Below are 17,894 nucleotides of genomic sequence, written 5' to 3' on the forward strand. Positions count from 1 at the left end.
TACGCAAGCCTTCAAATACGTTCGGAGCGGCCCAATTAACTTTATCTCAGTAAAGAGGCAGCAGCTCCTAGATAATGTCAAGAGTGCATTAGGCGTTTGAAGCGAGCTTACCGAGTGCTCTGCTTTCAAACGCTCAGCAGAGCCGCTCTGTCATGCTCTCGTGCCTAAATTACTGCAGTGCTGATCTAATTGGCAGTGGAAGTTGCCAACAAATATGCAATACTGAAACTGCAGCGCCTGGGCATGTGTCTTCTCCAGGTCCTCAGTTATAATTACCCAAATAAGTAATGTATTCATACGTAGCATGGTTGAGTCAATCTATATGTATAATAGACTGAATGATTGAGTGGCTCATTTCCGTTCTATCACCTTAAGATGATTTGCATATGTATAACAGCGTTATTTAATGGTGTAATTAGTTCAATGAGGCAGGACCTGAAAGCGCTCTAGTCTATACCAGTAGTTCTCTAATCATATTAGTTTAAATAAAAAATATATATCTTTTTTTTTGTTGAAAATTTAAATTTTTTTAATTATTTTGCCTCAACTTTGAATACCTTCAGGGGATGGTTTTGAAGACTTACCGAGTTCCGTAACAATACGCCAATATGTTTGTAAAACATAGCATTTTATGACAAAATTAAAAATGGCCAATATGAGAAATTTGGGTATCATTTGACTCTGAATCTAAAGAGACCCGTTTTGTCATTATTAAATTTCTCTGGCCAAACAATTCAGAAGTTATAAGCCAGGCTGTTGTAGAAAATAAGAACTTGTTCTTAAATGACTTGCCTGGTTAATTAAAGGATAATAATAAAAATCTATTTTTCATATCTCCTAACCACTAGGTGGCACTGTGCCAAAACTGTGCAAGTGCCCTCAGGTCAAGGTTGTCATAACACACACCAAGTTTAGTTAGAAAAAGCTAAAGCGTTGTGGAGATATACCCTCACGTCCGTTTTGGAGTGCTTTTTGTCGAATACATTCACGCGTTATTAGATTATTTGACGAATTGACTTGAATTCCATAGCTTTTTGTCAGCATGTTCTGAAGATGATCTGGTTCAATGCTCCGTGAAAATCAGAGCAACAGTCTAGGAGTTTAAAAAAGCATTGTTTTATGCATTGTGTAATCAAATCGGCTTGAGCCAGGGATCAGGAAAAAAGATTTTGTTTCCTGCGTTATTAGCTTAAACGTGAATACAACTTGGAACCGTTAAGAGGGATTGAGGTAGATATTCTAAAATTTTCTATGGTGAGAGTACAGACTGTCCTCTATCTGTGTGCCAAATTTCATAACTTTCCCACAAGCGGTTCTAGATTCATAGATTTAAAGAGCAGACGAAGAAAGTGATTACAATAGTACACACCTTCGATGCTTGGCCCCTAATGAAAACTGAAAATATATGAAATGCAAGCTAATTAAAAATATTAACAAATATAATTGTATAGAAATACTGAAATAACGCTGATCTGAATCATAACCTAATCATATTTTTTGACCGGGTTTCTGCTGGTCTTAAAAAGCTCTTAAATCAGAGCAGAAAGTCTTAAATTTATTAAGTTATGGCAGTAAATGTTTCAAAAAATTAATCTTTCCCAGTATTTTTGTTCTGCTTTCCATTACAAATATCTCTTTAAATCAAGATGCATTCACTTGAGATGCAAATGTAAAAATGAAGTCTGGAAAAACTGAACAAACATCTGTCAATGAGTTACGTAGATTTTTCTGAGCCCATTTGTTCACGTTTTAACCATAAACTCACTTCATTTTGATCATTTTCACAGAAAAGAAGAATATTTCCATATTCTAGTGTTTGGGAGTGGAGCGATTCATGCTACTTTTTTTGTAAAATAAATTAAAAAGTATCTGTTGCAAGAAGTGTTGCTGAAACAACTGTGTAATTGTGTTTCTCCCTAGACATTTACATTTAGAGAACAGAGTGACGTAGCCTATTGTCTTCCCCTTTAATCCATTACATTTTATTTAGTTGGTCTCAAATTTACCTTCATAAAACCTCTTTTTCAGAACCCATACTTTACATTGGGTCCCTTTTGACATCAGAAAAGGTAGTGCTTTAGTGTACAAATGACAACACTGTAATTGTTATTATGAAACTCAGTGCTTGGGTTCTAAATGTATTATTAAATGTTGATGGTTTCAATCTTTTGGCATCCACTAATTCCCGTCATCTTTGTTGCAAGTGAACCTCTAATTAATGTCATTATGATCGTGTGGATTGTTCACAACCTGTCCATGTCGACATGAACCTGACTATAATAGAGTTCCACTGGACTTCGACGTCAACAATAAAACATGTCGGAAGTGTTTTCACATTTCACACGTGTAATGTGGTTAGTTGCATTGTATAATTAGCATTTTGCATTGTTTTTTCCCCCTTCAGATTAGGCCTGTGACCCATTTTGGGTCTCTCTCCAGCAGTTGAGAAGCATTGTTCTGGGCGTCTCTGAGCCGGGATCTAAACGCTCTCTAGTTCAAATGCTTGTGTTTCTGTCGCTCCACGTCGATACTCATTGTCTCAAGAGGCCTGATGGAGAACACACGGGCCCGTCCTAATCAGAGGTGCTTATTCATAGCAGCGCTCTCGCTCTAAATGAATTCATGAAGTATTCATCAATCCTCAAACACAGGCTTTTCATCTCTTTAAATTAGCCTGTAAGTTGTTTTTGTTTTGTACGTCCTTAGCCAACAATGCTAGTATGAAGGCTAGTTAGTTTCTGCCTCCTCCTCGACTCTCATTTATCACGTTTGATGAGTTTGCCCCCTATTTTTCATCCTTGTACTTTTCTCTCTCGACTTTCTCTGGATCCATTTCAACGGTTTGCATAGTTGATCAGATAATAACCTCATCGTATTTGTTGCCAAGGTGGTTTTACTTGCCTTAAATGTCAGCAAGTGAACTTCATTGATCTTTGTCTTGCTAGCCTTTTTTTTTTTTTTTTTTCGTTTGGTAACACTTTACAAAATTGAACATTTGTTAACATTAGTTAATGCATTAACTAAAAATAAACAATTCTTTCATAGCAATTATTAATCTAGGTTAATGTTCATATACACCTTTAGCATTTCAAATTGTAGAAATTAATATAATGTATTATGAACAAAAATGAATTAACTGTGAAAAATTGTGTATTTAACAATAACCATTTTTAAATGCTGTAAAAAAAAATGTTTTTGTTAGTTCATGATTACTAATGGTAACTAATTGAGCATTATTGTAAAGTGTTACCCTTTTTAAAATGTATTTATTGTTGCAATATAACTTTTTAATTGCCTGGAAATATAAAGGTCAGTACAATACAAAGGTAAATATACAATACAGATGAACACAACAATGAGATTTTATTTTGTAATGATATTACATTCCACATTTTAACATTTTCCAGGATTTATTTTCTCTTTTTTTTTTTTCTTAAACATTTTTTTTTACAGTTGTATTTTTTTTTTTCAGGTACTCAACAGACACATTACTGATGAAAAAGAACCTTTAGTCTTCAGTGTCCCATTAAAAAAGTTGCAGTCTCACCGATTCTGCTACTTTTTTTCATTTATATTTTTACATTTTGAAGACAAAAATATTCCCACTCCTATTTCCCATCCCACCCACTCAAAAAAAAAAGAAAGAAAGAAAGGCTGACAACTGTTGGCTGTGATGTAAACACATTTGTGTGAATATAATGTGGAGTGTGTTCATGAATAAGGGAATCTTTGATCCTGAGCCCATTCATCACCTACATGCCCAACGCTTTATGATCATTCATTAAGGAGAGTCCTTAAAAAGCGACTGTTAGTTTTTATTCATTGCCCGAGTTTTTATAAAACTGACTGAAATATTTCACTATAAGCATCACAATGATCCATACGAAGCTTATGCAATGCAGTTCACTACCTGCTTTCTGCCAATTAAGCAGTAATTCAAAGTCTTTCTTCTTGACCCTTCGGTGCTCTTTGGTGTCTTTATACTCCGTGACTGAACACCCCTCTCTGCTTTGTTGAAGAAGGAAAAATGTTTTTAAATATTATTTCTCAAGTAGGACCGTGCAAGGATGGCGTTTTGGTTTGTTTGAGAGAAATGTTGAGTACAACCAGCGGCTGACCCCATTTATGTCTTCGCCTAGGAGCGTAATCCGTGGACTGAAATAAATATTTTCCTCCTAAGTGTGTCAAGGAACACTATCTTATATAAGGCCAGATGGGCTTATTGCGAGATGCCTCTGAAAACAGATTGTTATTGTGTATTTATGCATGTTTTCTGTTGCATGCATATTGTAATCAAGCACTGTGGTGGAGTTTGTTTCGTCGATTTGTCTTTAGGCTCTGCTTCTGGAAAGTGTGGAAAAGTCTTCTGAAGTTATGTAATTTCATGGCCAATTGCATTGTCAGCATGCAACAATGTCTTTTTACTTGAATACTGCCACACAAATCACACAGAGCACCCATACATATGTCAGAAACCTGTGAACGCTGTCAATGAAGATGCTGAACTCATATTTGGTGGAGGAGAAATGAAAATTGTGTTGAAAGACCCCATGAAATGGTTTGACAAGCGCAGTTTGGAAGTTGTTGGGATGTTTAATTCTGAAATGGCTTACAGCCTTTAGTTTGCCACAGCTCTGCAAAACTCACTTGGCAACCTGTATCACGAACGATGTGATGAAAACACTTTCAAAATGGATGACGACTTAGCCGTTTCTTTTGCAACCAATTGATGGTTGTTAAAGGAACTGAAGTACGAGCATCAATGCAAACCATGATGCTTTGTTTCTTGCTATTGCCATTTAGAAGCAGGTGATATTTATGATTTAGGGGCTGTTTACACGACACCGTTTTCGTCTAATAATGTAAAACTTTGTATGCGTTTTGGCCGTTTGTTTGCATTTTGGGTGCCTGAAAACGCTTTTTGAAACGTTGAAAAGTTTTGAAAACGGGTTTCAAAGTGCACGTTTTTTGAAAACGGTCTCCGTGTAAACAACAAAAACGCGAATCTCTGAAGACGATGACGTCACGCACATGCGTATTACGTGTTCAGTCTATAGTGTTTCATCGCCATCTAATGGCCTGGCAGCAGAATAAAGGGTTTTTAGTCGTTTTCATGGATCCGTGTGAATGGGGACCATTTTGACAATGGTGTCGTCTAAAGGCGGACAACTCAAAGGAAAAACTTCTCCATTTTAAGCATATCGTTGTTGTGTAAACACACCCTTAGAGGGAAGCAACATTCTCATTTAGCTCCAATCCTAATTAAACACACCTGAAGCAGCTAATCAAGGTCTTCAGGATTACTAGCAACTTGGCAGGTTTTTGGAGCAGTTTAGAGCTAAACTCTGCAGGATTGGACACACCAGCTTTAGAACCATGAATACACATGTGAGTGAAATGAAAGTCATCAATTTACATTGGTCTGTTATGCCAGAAGAGAAAAATTATACATTTTAAATAGTTTTTACCCAAGTTTTGACCAATTTTAATTTCCAGTTTTCAACTATTTTTGTTTTAATAATTTTTCTTTTTTTTTTAATTGAATGATTTTACCAGAAACTTTCAATGGTTGGTTAAGTCTGTCATGTTTCTGCGGTACTAAGAATGGATGCTTTCATATTTAAAGACCCCATCAAATACACATGAATTGGCTTGGAAGCCATCTATATTATATGGAAGCTTGTTTCCGCAACAGAATCAAAAATAAACTGCGAGAATCTCACAATTCTGACTTTTTTCTCACAATAAGAGTTTATATCTTGCCATTTGGACTTTATAACTCACAATTGTGAGTTTAAATCTCACAATTCTCTGAAAAAAAATCATAATTTTATGATAAACTCGCAATTCTGAGAAAAAAGTCCCCTCACAATTCTGGGAGTCAAAAAAAGTAACAATTATCTTCTTTTTTTTTGAGTCCATGGTTGAAACAGGCTTTCTAAATATGATGGTGAACTCCTAAAGATCAACAAAACCAAGATTTAAACGGACACCAGGTTAACTGCTGGTTGAGCCGATGACCATTATGCTAACTTAAGGGGCTGAGAAAGTCTATGAACAAGACCTGGCAGATGGTTTTGGCAAATCTCCCTTCTAGAAATCTGTAAACATGGTCTTGCGGCAAAGCTAAATGTCCTAGCGTAGGTTTTTGGCATGTTTGATTGAGTGTACCGATTCGCCAATGACCCTCGACGCGCATGTCCCATCATAACACGCTGCTCGAGTGGTTGTTCATGTGTTCGTTGCATATGATATGGGTATTAAAATGTTTCTGATGGCAAGAACGAATGCATGAGAAGAGAAATAATGCAAAAAACTTGAGGGAACAATCGCATATTGGCTTAGGGATTGTATTAAGCTTGTGCTTGCCGCTCATCCTCCATTTGGAGGTCACGATTCTTCAGATGTACCTCTTTTGTGCACCGCTGCCGTCTCATGTAATCAGGAGGCACTTACATACCCCATCCTGTTTTGGGAGTCCCCTTTGAGTAAAGAGACGTACGGTGAAACAGAGGAAGAAGTTGGATTCAAATGAGGATTTCTTTTGTCAGCGCGTAGATGCTTTCAGAAGAGAAGTCAGCATGCGTTCTCATCAAATGGCATATATTCCTCCTTGCAGACAAGCTTAAGGCAGTAACAGTGTGATGTTGAGTTGTGTTTCTGTCTGTGTGTACTACGTCAGTCGTGTCTACAGGGAATAAGTGTTCAGAATCTTTCCTTTCCAGTAATTCTTGGTTTAACAAAAGAGCCTACCTGATTTCCCCCAAGGCAGGTTTTTGATTTTATGCGTTATTATTATTTTTTTCCGTTGTTGGGTTGGGATTGTGTGATTGTATGGAGACTACAAAACACTCTCACCCACACATATCAATAATACATAATTTGCACACGCTTCCTACACACTCATTCACACTGATGATGACTGTAATTACTAAAAAAAAAAAAAAAACTGAGAAAGAAGCACATAATAAAATTGAAAGCATGTTAGAAATGTCCGCTGATACCATTTGGATATGAATAAGAAATGAAACATGGAAAATGCTCCAATGTCCCTCCCATTCAGATTTTTTTTTTTTTCTGGAGTATTATAGGTATTATTTTTCTCTTTACAATTTGCTGTACAGCGGGAGCAATATAACGTCACGAGCAGGCATCTCCAATTGCTGAAAACGTCCAGAGATGCTCGTTTATACACGAGCAGATCCTTCAGCCACATCCCAAGAGGCGTTGTGATAGTCTCCAGGGCCCGAGACAAATCAGCCGATTAACCACAACAGATCCAAATCGCATCAAATTCATTGTCCCCTCATGTGAAAGGGCCTCATGGTCCCTGGGCTTGAAACATTGGCACTGGACCTCCATACTTGCACATATGCCGTCCAGATACAAATACCATAGTCTCCAGGTTTGGCAGTTTTTAGGCATCAGTCTGCATGTCAATATCCATCCGTCCTTGTCGGAATGAGCAATATTGTCTTTATTTTTTTTTTTACTTCATTCGTCACCGTTTCCTTGTGCTCACTAAAGTCACAACATCGACAGAACAAACTTTTTCTGTGCAGGATCTTGATGACGGAAAGGCCCACCGATATATTATCTTTACAATTATTCGTGGTATTTTTTATTTCTTTTAAACGATCAGGACACTCAGTTGTAAATTCACACACATGGTTAAAAAATGGCATTTGTGGCCTGTTTGGTGAGATTAGAAATGATTCTAAATGAATTTATGATTTTAATCTTCAGTTATGGTCTTTTTGATGCGTTTTTGTCCCCCAATTGTCCAGCTGCACACGTCGGGCTAGGGGATTTTCAGAGGCCGTCTCTTAACACACGGTGCCGTTTTCTTGGCGAGATTTGGGGCATGTGGAGCGAGGGATCGGCTGTATGGAGGGCGCCAGTGTGCAGAAGAAGCCAGCGATGAGGGACAGGCCCAAACCACCCCAGGCGCAGAACATTGACCAACCGTAACCGTGACTGATGTCGTCTGGCAGGCCGTATATGTAACGAGGGTAACGGGACAGCTCGAAGTTGATGCCTGCTACACAGGTACACAAGGAAATGATGCAAAATGTGCCTGAAAAAAAAAGAGAAAGACAATCATCAGATTATTTCAGCAGCTTTGTTCCAAAAACCTAATGAGTTGCCTTGCTGTGTACTTTCTAAGGCAACACCCCAGCTTGAGTTTAATACATTTCCAATGCTGATTTTGAGAGATACGGTCTAGTTCTATCGACATTTGCAAATCTTTCTGTAGAGGTTTTCATAAAATAAAGTACATTTTTATGGAACTTTATGAATGCGTTTTAGTTGACTCGCTTGTCGGAACTGAGTGCTAATCCGACCGCTATTACTCAAGCAGAGTTCCACAGAGAGTCTGAGTCAAAACACTCAGGACCATACATGAGAAGATCCTGTTCTTTTGGCATCATCAGACCAGCTAAGTATTTTAAGACCGTGCAAGCTTGTAAGTGATGGTCCCAAGAGAACAAACACTTAAGATGTCAAGTTTAACGAGACAGATTGGTTCGGAGATGGCACAGATTGGTTCGGAGATGGCATATCTTGAGTCAAAAGGTTGTTTGATCCCCAAGACAGAGGCTTAAAACAGACCTTCTTTTAAGACCTCTGAGTGACCTCTTAAACGCCGGACTGAAGTCCTCTAAAAACCACAGAGAGCACCTTCTCATATCATATCATTCCAAAACAATGCTAGACGGACTTATAATCAAACATTGTTCAACTGCATAATTCTATATCATGTTTATAGGTATGCTTTGCTGCTTATAGAATTTTTGTAGCTATATTTTAGAGTGCGCATACATGCACAAATAAATATGAATGAAATTTAGAAGACTGGAGAACAAAACCATCACAAATTATTCAAATAGTTTCAAATGTTTTTGTGTTTTAGTAGAAATTACTACTTTATTTCAGAAAGGATGCATTCAATTGATCAAAAGCGACAGTAAAGACATTTATAATGGTACAAAAGCATAAATTATAAAGCATTATTATAAAGCATTATTTAAAAACATTGTTTTTTCATCTTTCTACTAATCAAAGAATCCTTTATCATGACATGCAACAAAAATATTAAGCAGCACAACTGTTTTCAACATTGATAATAAAATAAGAAATGTTTCTTGAGCATCAAATCAGCATATTAGAATGATTTCTGAAGGATCATGTGACACTGAAGACTGGAGTAATGATGCTGAAAATTCAGCTTTGTGTCAGGAATAAATTACAAATTTTAAAATGTATTCAAATAGAAAGTATTTTAAACTGTAATTTCAAAGTATTACTGTTTTTACTGTATTTTTGATCAAATAAATATAGCCTTGGTGAGCATGAGACTTCTTTAAAAAACTGTATTTGTATAAGCAAATTTGTATTAGGCAAGTCCAATTGTGATTCCAATTGGAGCATTATTTTAATTTTATTTTAACATTTTAGCTTCAGTCACGTCATAATCTTTATGCTGCCTACTATTTGTAATCTTCATTTCTTTGGAAATGCACCTTAAAATGTTGCATTGATTGCCAGTAATACTTAATATTTACTCAGTAGGTTTTGGAACAAAACTAGTGTTACGTAACATTACAGTGACATTTAATCATCCAATAGCAAACTTAGCATAACTCTTTTTTTCACAAGTCTTGCTTGTTACATGCATTACAAGCTCTATCCACATGTCGAGCAAGTACAAGCATACACTAGTATAGATAACGTTGTCGTAAAATGGCAGTCGTTAAAGAGCTCTAACAAACTCATTTTCCTGCACCAAGTGACTGAGCAAAACATTCAGAGGTGATTCATCCTGCCATAATCTGACCCTCAGTGCTCCTTCTGCCTTTATAATTTAGCATCTTAATTGGGTTTTTAATTGCCATCTCATTATTCAGACATAGGGCATTACATTAATCCAGTGCACATCTTAATTGCGTCTCCGCTTTGCTCTCTATGGTGCTCCGCCACTCTTATGAGAGCAGAGAGAGTGACGCAAAACAAGTCAGCCGCTTCCTGTGAATAACAGAATCTCAGAACGCACAGTAACCAGGCCACAGGCTGTGTTGACTGGTGTGAGCATCTGTGTAGTGAGGTGATGAGCTTGTGGGTGCGTTCAAAAGACCAGACTCAATATTGCTTGCCGTAAAGTGAGATAAGAGATCTGGAGATAATTGATATTACATAATCGCTTTAATGCGGGCTTCCTGGCTGTCATTCATTAATTAATGCAGTCTTGGGGTGACTTGCGTAGGAATTATTGACTACGGCACTATGCAGCATCTCATGTTAAGTCACGTTTATTCAGGCTATATAGCGCTTTATACTGCACATTACAGATTGTTTCAAAGCAGCTGCACAGTTATAAACAGGAAAATAAGTCAGTGATGCAAACTTCATCAAACAAGAGAATTCAAATTTAGCTGTAAAGCAGCTCTAAATAGAAAATAATGTCATTATTGAGCTTTATGGCTGACAGTGGATGCTAGAGGATATATATCTGAAGGTGTCTTGTGCTATCTGTCACCAAGACATTAAGGTCCTTCAAGTCCTGAAGGTTGCGAGGTAGAGCCACTGTGGATCGAACTTGTTTGTCCAGCACATCCCACAGATGCTCAATTGGATTGTGATTTGGGGACTTTGGAGGCCAGGGCAACACCTTGAACTCCTCCTGCAATATGTGCAGTGTGGCAGGGTGTATTATTCTGCTGAAAGAGGCCACTTCCACCAGGGAACACCATTGTCATGAAGGGGTGTACAATTTTTAGGTAGGTGGCACGTCAAATTTATGTCAACATGAATGGCCGGACCCAGAACATTGCCCAGAGCATCACACTCCCCTCACCGGCTTGTCATCGTCCCACAGTGCATCCTGGTGCCTTCACTTCCCCAGGTAAACGGAGCACACGTACACGGCCGTCCACGTGAAAACGGGACCCTTCGGATCAGGCGACTTTCTTCCACTGCTCCAAGGTCTGAAGGTGGACAGGGATCATCATAGGCACTCTGATTGGTCAGCAGCTACACAGCCCTGTACACAGCAGAGTTGCGATGCGCTGTGTGACTCGGACCAGACGGGATAGTCTTCGTTTCCCTTGTGCATCGATGAGCTTTGGCTCCTAACACCCTGTCGTCGGTTTGTGGTTTGTCCCTCCTTGGACCACTGATGGTAAATTCACACCACTGTTGACCAGGAGCAACCACAAGCCCTTTCAGAGATACTCTGACCCAGTCGCCTTGCCATAACCCAGGTTATTGTTTTATTTTAATTATTGCTTGTACAGCACTTTGGTAAACCCTCGGTATTTTTAAAAGTGCTATATAAATAAACATTGAGTTGAGTTGATAACAATTTGGCCTTTGTCAAATTTGCTCAGATCTTTATTCCCGCCCATTTCTCCTGCATACAACACTTTGATTAAGATAACTGATTGTTTGCTTACCATCTAATCTACCTAGACCTTAACATGTGGCCTTGGAGATGATCAATGATATCCGCTTCACCTGTGGTCATAGTCAGTGTGTGTGTGTGTGTGTGTGTGTGTGTGTGTGTGTATGTGTATGTGTATATATATATATATATATATATATATATATATATATATATATATATATATGTATATATAAAGCAAATTGTTTTAAATATGGTGTGTGTAATGTATATGTATATATATATAAATATAAATATACATTACACACAACATATTTAAAACAATTTGCTTCTTAGTAAAATGTATTTTACTCTTTATGTTGTTATTTTGTTTATTAGATTTTATGTAACTCAGTTTCCAATCACAATAACTTGGATGGAAAAAAAACATTTGAGAGAGGTTTTCCCATTAGTGCAGTGTTTCCCAACCATGTTCCTGGAGGCACATCAACAGTACACTTTTTTTTTTTTTCAAACTCTTCCAAATCAAACACACCTGATTGAACTCATCAGCTCATTAGTAAAGACTCCAAGATCTAAAATAAATGGGTCAGATAAGTGAAACATCCAAAATGTGTGCCTGCAGGAACAGGATTGGGAAACTAGCAGTGTAAAAATCCATTGCATACATTTTTAATCAAAATTCAATGCAAGTCAATTAATACATTATTTTTAATAATCACAGTAATAATAATAGTGATAATAATACCAAATGTATCACACTAATTTCTTATTCAAAAAAATGTCTTCATTGTTTTAGCTGTAAAAATTCACTTTTCCTAGAAGCAGGAGATACAAAGAGTGTGTTCAAGGTGAAAAGCATTTTATTCACATTTGATTCATTTCTATCATATCATATTTATTATACATTTAGCTTTTATAAATAGCACCAAAATAATCTGAGCGATTATGTTGAATCTCAGCCGTGAACATGCCTTAAACAACCTACTGTATATTGTCTGTTTGTTTCTGAAGTTGACTTACCGCCCATGAGGAAGAGCAGGCCTGCCACATACTGCATGAGGCCACGGTCCCAACAGCATCCCAGCATCCCAATGATCCAGCCGAAGAGGATGATGGCCACCGCCATTCCCATAAATCCTGCAGTCATCCTCCGCAGATCTGTGGGCGGCGAGAAAGGCAAGTCAAACACATGACTCAGAGCTGATAAGGACACGGCGTGAACACGGATGGCAAAATGACGCATTTTAATGAGTGCTTCAGGGATTCTGTAAGCCCTGTATTATTATATTATTATGTTATATTCTTATCTATTCACAACTTCTTTTTTCAACCAGCATGAATCATGAGATGATTTTAAACACTTTCTGTGTATTCTGGCCGCACTTCCTTTGATAATATGCTTCAGCTCAACCGCTTTTGACAGGTAGTTTGTTGTAGCAGAACTTTAAATAAAATAAAAAAAATTAATATGACTGCAAATATAGTTCACAAATTCTATAAATCATAGATCACTGCACTTGCCCTATAAATCACTATAATGCCCTATAGTTTGTTGTCGCAGAACTTTAAATAAAATAAAAGAATTAATATGACTGCAAATATAGTTCACAAATTCTATAAATCATAAATCACTGCACTCGAGAGTGTGTGTGTGCGGCCACACGCTGAGTGCGACAGGGTTGACTCTGTGTTAGCTAGAGGGTAGGTCACAGCTTTTGTGTTGGTTTGCTCTTTTTTAATCTCACAGTTGAATTCTCACAGAACAGGAGAGGTGGCAGGCCCAAAACGCCGGGCACGGTGGTTTATGCCAGCCAACTGTGAAAGGGTCACAGAGTTCACCTCAGGGCAGACGCAACTCTAGATGAGCATGCCGTACGAGAGCTTTAAAAACTCTCTTTAAAAAAACATAAAAAACCTTTCATCCAAGTTATAATATCAAATCTAAAATGTCAGATATTTATTAAACAGCAATTCATCATTCCCACTTCTCTGTTGTGAGATGTTATTACTTAAACATTGTTTGTTATTACTTAAACTGAAAGTGCCAGATTTCATGAGTGTTTCTTCTGGGGTTGCAACTGGATCTCTTTTGTTTGCTGCAACTTTATATCTCACAATGTCACTCCATTTGTCATATTTTCAACTTTATTACTCACAAAGTGATTTTATTTCTTACAATTGCAACTTTATTTCTCATAACTGCGACTATTTTTTTGCAGCTTTTCACATTATCTCTCACAATCTGACTATTTCTTACAATTGCAATTTCAGCTTCATTTCACACAATGTGACTTTCTTACAATTGCAACTTTGTTCCTTGTAACTGTGACTATCTGTCATATTTTCAACTCTATTTCTTACAATGACTTTATTTCTTATACAACTGCATCTTCGTTTCTCGTAACTGACTATTTGTCGCATTTTCAACTTTATTTCACACAATGTGACTATTTCTTACAACTGCAAGGTTTTCTCTTAACATCTCACAATGTGATTTTATTTTTTCTATTTCTGATTTTAACAACTTTGCAACTTTGTTTTTCATAATTGCGACTATCTAACAATGTGACTAATCTTGTATTTGCAACTTATCTCACAATTGTGGTTTATATTTTAGTGTGACTTTATATCTCACGATGTGACTTTTTTTTTTTTTTACTGAAATGACCATAGTAGTGCCGTTCGTGTCTCGTAAAATGCTTCATGAAGTGTTTTACAGACTTGTGCCATCTCAACTTTCATGTTCGGGTTGTATTTCACTCACTTATAAGGTGTCTGGAAACTGTTTTACTTTGCAGTCCTTTGGGAAAGCTCATTTATGACCCTTAGATATGGTTTACTGTAAGTTACTGCCACAATAAAATTGAGCAGAGCCTTCACAACAATGAAACAGTTGGGTTGAAATAAGCAAGGTTAAGTTATAAATGAATCCCTTTCTTACTGAAAATGAGTTTAAAGAGAAGATATAGTAGCCAAGTCATGTACTATCAAACACATTGTGGTTTAAAAAAAGCTCACAAGACTGTTATTTAAACATTGAGTCAGGCTACAAACACTGCCTTGGGAACGGCCCACACAATATTTGTTACATCATAATATACTGTAGGCTCTTAAATTGTAGAAATGGAGTAGCATCAGTCAGCGTGTAGGCAACAGCATGCGTTATGAAACAATAGTTGCTCAGGTATATTGTGGTCATGTAAATTTCTATAGGTTATACACAAGTTATAGCCATATCAGGCAGAATAGCTTTGCGGTCATCAATGACTTCATCTCTCTGGAGAAATGTAAGAGAGAAACTGGTTTAAATAAATTTAGGAGCCTTTCTTGGTTGGATTCACATTATAAATGCTGTTTGCTATCTGAATAACAGCTTTGATTTCTCATGTTGAGAGAAACATTTTATGCCCCAGAGAGCAAAATATTGGATTTCCTAGTTTCTTAAAGGTTCTTATGCAATCTGCAGACTGATGCTAAACCAGACTGTCAGCAACGTTCAAAATGTATGTTAACTAGAACGGAGGGTCTACGAGAGTAGAAGAGCACAGAATGCTAGACAGGCAGCGTTACTGGAGACAGGCCAGGAGAAGTCTCTGTAGTTGGCCCTCTCCTTTTGTTTGATATTCTTGTCGTTTTTGTATCTCTGTGTTTCTTAACCTGCTGGGCTTCCAGATGTGTCAGGTTCTGTCAGATCTTTGTTCCCCTCACTCTCGAGGGCTGAATGAAAGAGCAGCCTGTAAATGCTGTACTGCAAGCAAATGTGTGCTTTCAAAATCTCTGAAGGGGAAGTGTGTAGAATTATGTCTTACACTGGATCTTTGCCAATTAGATACTTTTTAATCAAAGTGAGGGAAATGCATAGGGAGAATGGACTGTACTGAAGCTTGATTTCTCTGAATTCACAACCTGAAATGTCAGATCTTTCTAATGCAGTTTTTCCACTCTGGAATATACCATGAATAGCTTAAAATGACAAACTGCTCCCTTAGGGCTGGACCTGATGAGATTATGCTTCCTCAAAATGAAATGTATAGTCAGGGTTTGAAACTTTTACCCACTGTTTTAGTGGTGAATACTATTAGGATATACATGAAGGGACCGTTTACTCACCTTCCAAACCTGTATGACTTTTTTCTGCTGTGGAACACAATGGAAGGTATTTAAAGTTGGGATCCAGTCATTGGAACCCATTGATTTCATTGTATAGACCACACAAAAACAGACATTTTCCAAAATATTATCTTTTGTGTTCCACAGAAAGAAAGTCATTTTGGTTTGGAAAGACATGAGGATGAGTAAATTATGCAATTTCTTCCCCCCTTAAGTCATACCAAATCAACCGAATATCAGTAATCGACGGGAAATGGCTTTTGCAACATTTATTTACATAATGTGATGTACTTTTGAGATAAACAAATTTGAATAACGAATATTAAACAATAAAAGGTTGGATCCATTTGTGGAAAGTTTCATCTCACAATGAATCCAGGAATCAAGTTGTTTCAGAGTTATACAATTTTAATGAATGATTATTAAAACTACCTTTTTTTTTTTTCTTTGTAATACTGTGCATTGATGGATTGTGCACAAAATGGTGTATAAAGCAAGTAAATGTGGTCATATATTATTTAATGTCGACTTTAAGCCTTAATTTATTATCCAAACTCATTTTCAACCCAAATATTCCACTTGGGATCACCTTGAAAATTAAGTTTCACCTTTTTTCCAAATTTGAGTTCTGTTAGCAGCAGAGATTCTTGTTCAAATTTGTACACAATTCCCTGAATTATCCGCAGACCTCATGCATAATTCCACATTCCAGATCCCTGTGCTGTCTGTTAACATTCTGTGATCACATGGCTTTCTTGACTTCAAATTTATAATCTCTCTATAACAGAAGTAAATATAGACTAACCGCATGATCTAACCACATAATGGGCGTACCATCGAAAGCTAATGGGAAATGTGATTGATGTTGGACTGTTCATGGTGGATGACACCGTAATCGAATTGGGAAAAAAAGTCTGACATAATCGAGTTGGGTTTACGCAGCTCTCGAAGTCTTGTAGTCCAGTATGTACACACTTGAGGTCTTACAAACATATGCTAACTGAATGATGGTAAATGAAAGTCCACTTTATGAACATAAGGTCGAGTAAAAAATGGCCATGTGCTCCCTTCTGACAGGAAATTAATGGTCGCATCTGCTCAGGAGAAACTGATTTGCATGCCAACCATCAATGTGATGAAAATGAACACGAACTTTCTTGGCTGAATCCCTGTGCCGTCTTAGCCAATCTAGGCCCTTAGAGCATTGTCGGGATCCCATTCAGATGATGTCAAACGTCTCTCAAGTCATACGACGACATTGTTTACAGGCAATCGAATCAGAGCGGGAAACACAAGCCTCTTTTCATCTCTGACCTTTAGGAGAAGGTGCTTCGGAGAGTTGCATCATTGTTAGAGGAATGCTTTTGTCTGGAATGAGATGTGTTGCAGAGAGCACATGCAAATTTGACTGCTAAGGAACAAATGAAATGATAGCGGGGATACTGCTTGAGGAATAATGCGCATCAGCTTTATTTGCAGTAGTTTGACAGTTGCCATTTTTTAAAAGAATGCGAATAGTGAGACGTGAGTCAGAGTGGATAGTGGTTTATTAATTTAGAGAATCAAGTAACAGTGAAAATACAGATTTGCTGGTTATTAGCCTGAATCGTTTCTGTCGCACCCTCATTTTAATAGCATTCCTCCTTCAAGTCATATCTGAAAGTGTGTTTTGGAGAAATTTTATTCTATTTCTTCAACATGTTTTAGTTGACAGGAACAGGAATTTTAAGGGCAAACAGAGGAGGAAACGGATTGAGACAAGACATAATGCAGAATCTAACCTCCGATTGTCACATGAGCACCACGGCTTAATGCTCATCTTTCTGGATAGTAGTTCCCCTCCAGTATTTATTGGAAATAAACTTCTGTTATCCTCAAAAGTGGTTCTATTTTTCTGGATCTAATATGTCAAACTGATTCAGTCTATAAAAGCACGTCATGTTCTTCATTGAAATAAGTCTGCATGTTTTAGTGCAGTATGCGGTCATTTTTCTCTCCTGGCTTTGGGAAGGGATTAAATTTTTTTTTTGGGGGGGGGGTCACTGTGTCTCTCTTTTTTCCCTCTCTGTGTGGAATGACCCCTGAAGGTAATAGAGCTTAATTTCATTATACCCCTTGTCGCCCGCCACTGGGGAGAAAACAATTGTGAACTAAAATTAGATTACAGAAGACGGGATGGGAGAAGCTGGAAGAACATCATACTTATTTGCTGTATACTCAAGAGGACCATGTGTGTGACTGTTTACAAGGTAAAGTGGATGTAACACTGCATGTAGTTGGCACAACTTACAAGTCTTGTGCTATGTTGGGAATAGCATGCTATAATATGTCTGCAGTACGTGCACTGTGAGGGGTATGCAAATTTAATATTTACAAAAGA

General features: G+C 37.4%; 1 protein-coding gene across 3 annotated transcripts in view; it reads right to left on the reverse strand.

Annotated features, from left to right (window-relative positions):
• Positions 1-5,537: 5,537 nt before the first annotated feature.
• The window catches only part of tmem178bb (transmembrane protein 178Bb), a 108,547-nt gene continuing 96,190 nt past the window's right edge, over positions 5,538-17,894 (reverse strand). For 2 of the 3 annotated variants that reach the window (XM_084111049.1, XM_084111051.1), the window contains 2 exons: positions 12,425-12,562; positions 7,078-8,077 (listed from right to left, as the gene is read on the reverse strand). In XM_084111049.1, the coding sequence (XP_083967175.1) occupies positions 7,827-8,077; positions 12,425-12,562 (389 nt within the window). In that variant the 3' untranslated portion in view covers positions 7,078-7,826. Of the gene's footprint in view, positions 8,078-12,424; positions 12,563-17,894 lie in introns of all 3 variants that reach the window. The other variant, XM_084111050.1, reaches the window with a different exon arrangement.

This window comes from Abramis brama, assembly GCF_963993115.1.
Source record: "Abramis brama genome assembly, chromosome: 4".
Lineage (NCBI taxonomy): Eukaryota > Metazoa > Chordata > Actinopteri > Cypriniformes > Leuciscidae > Abramis > Abramis brama.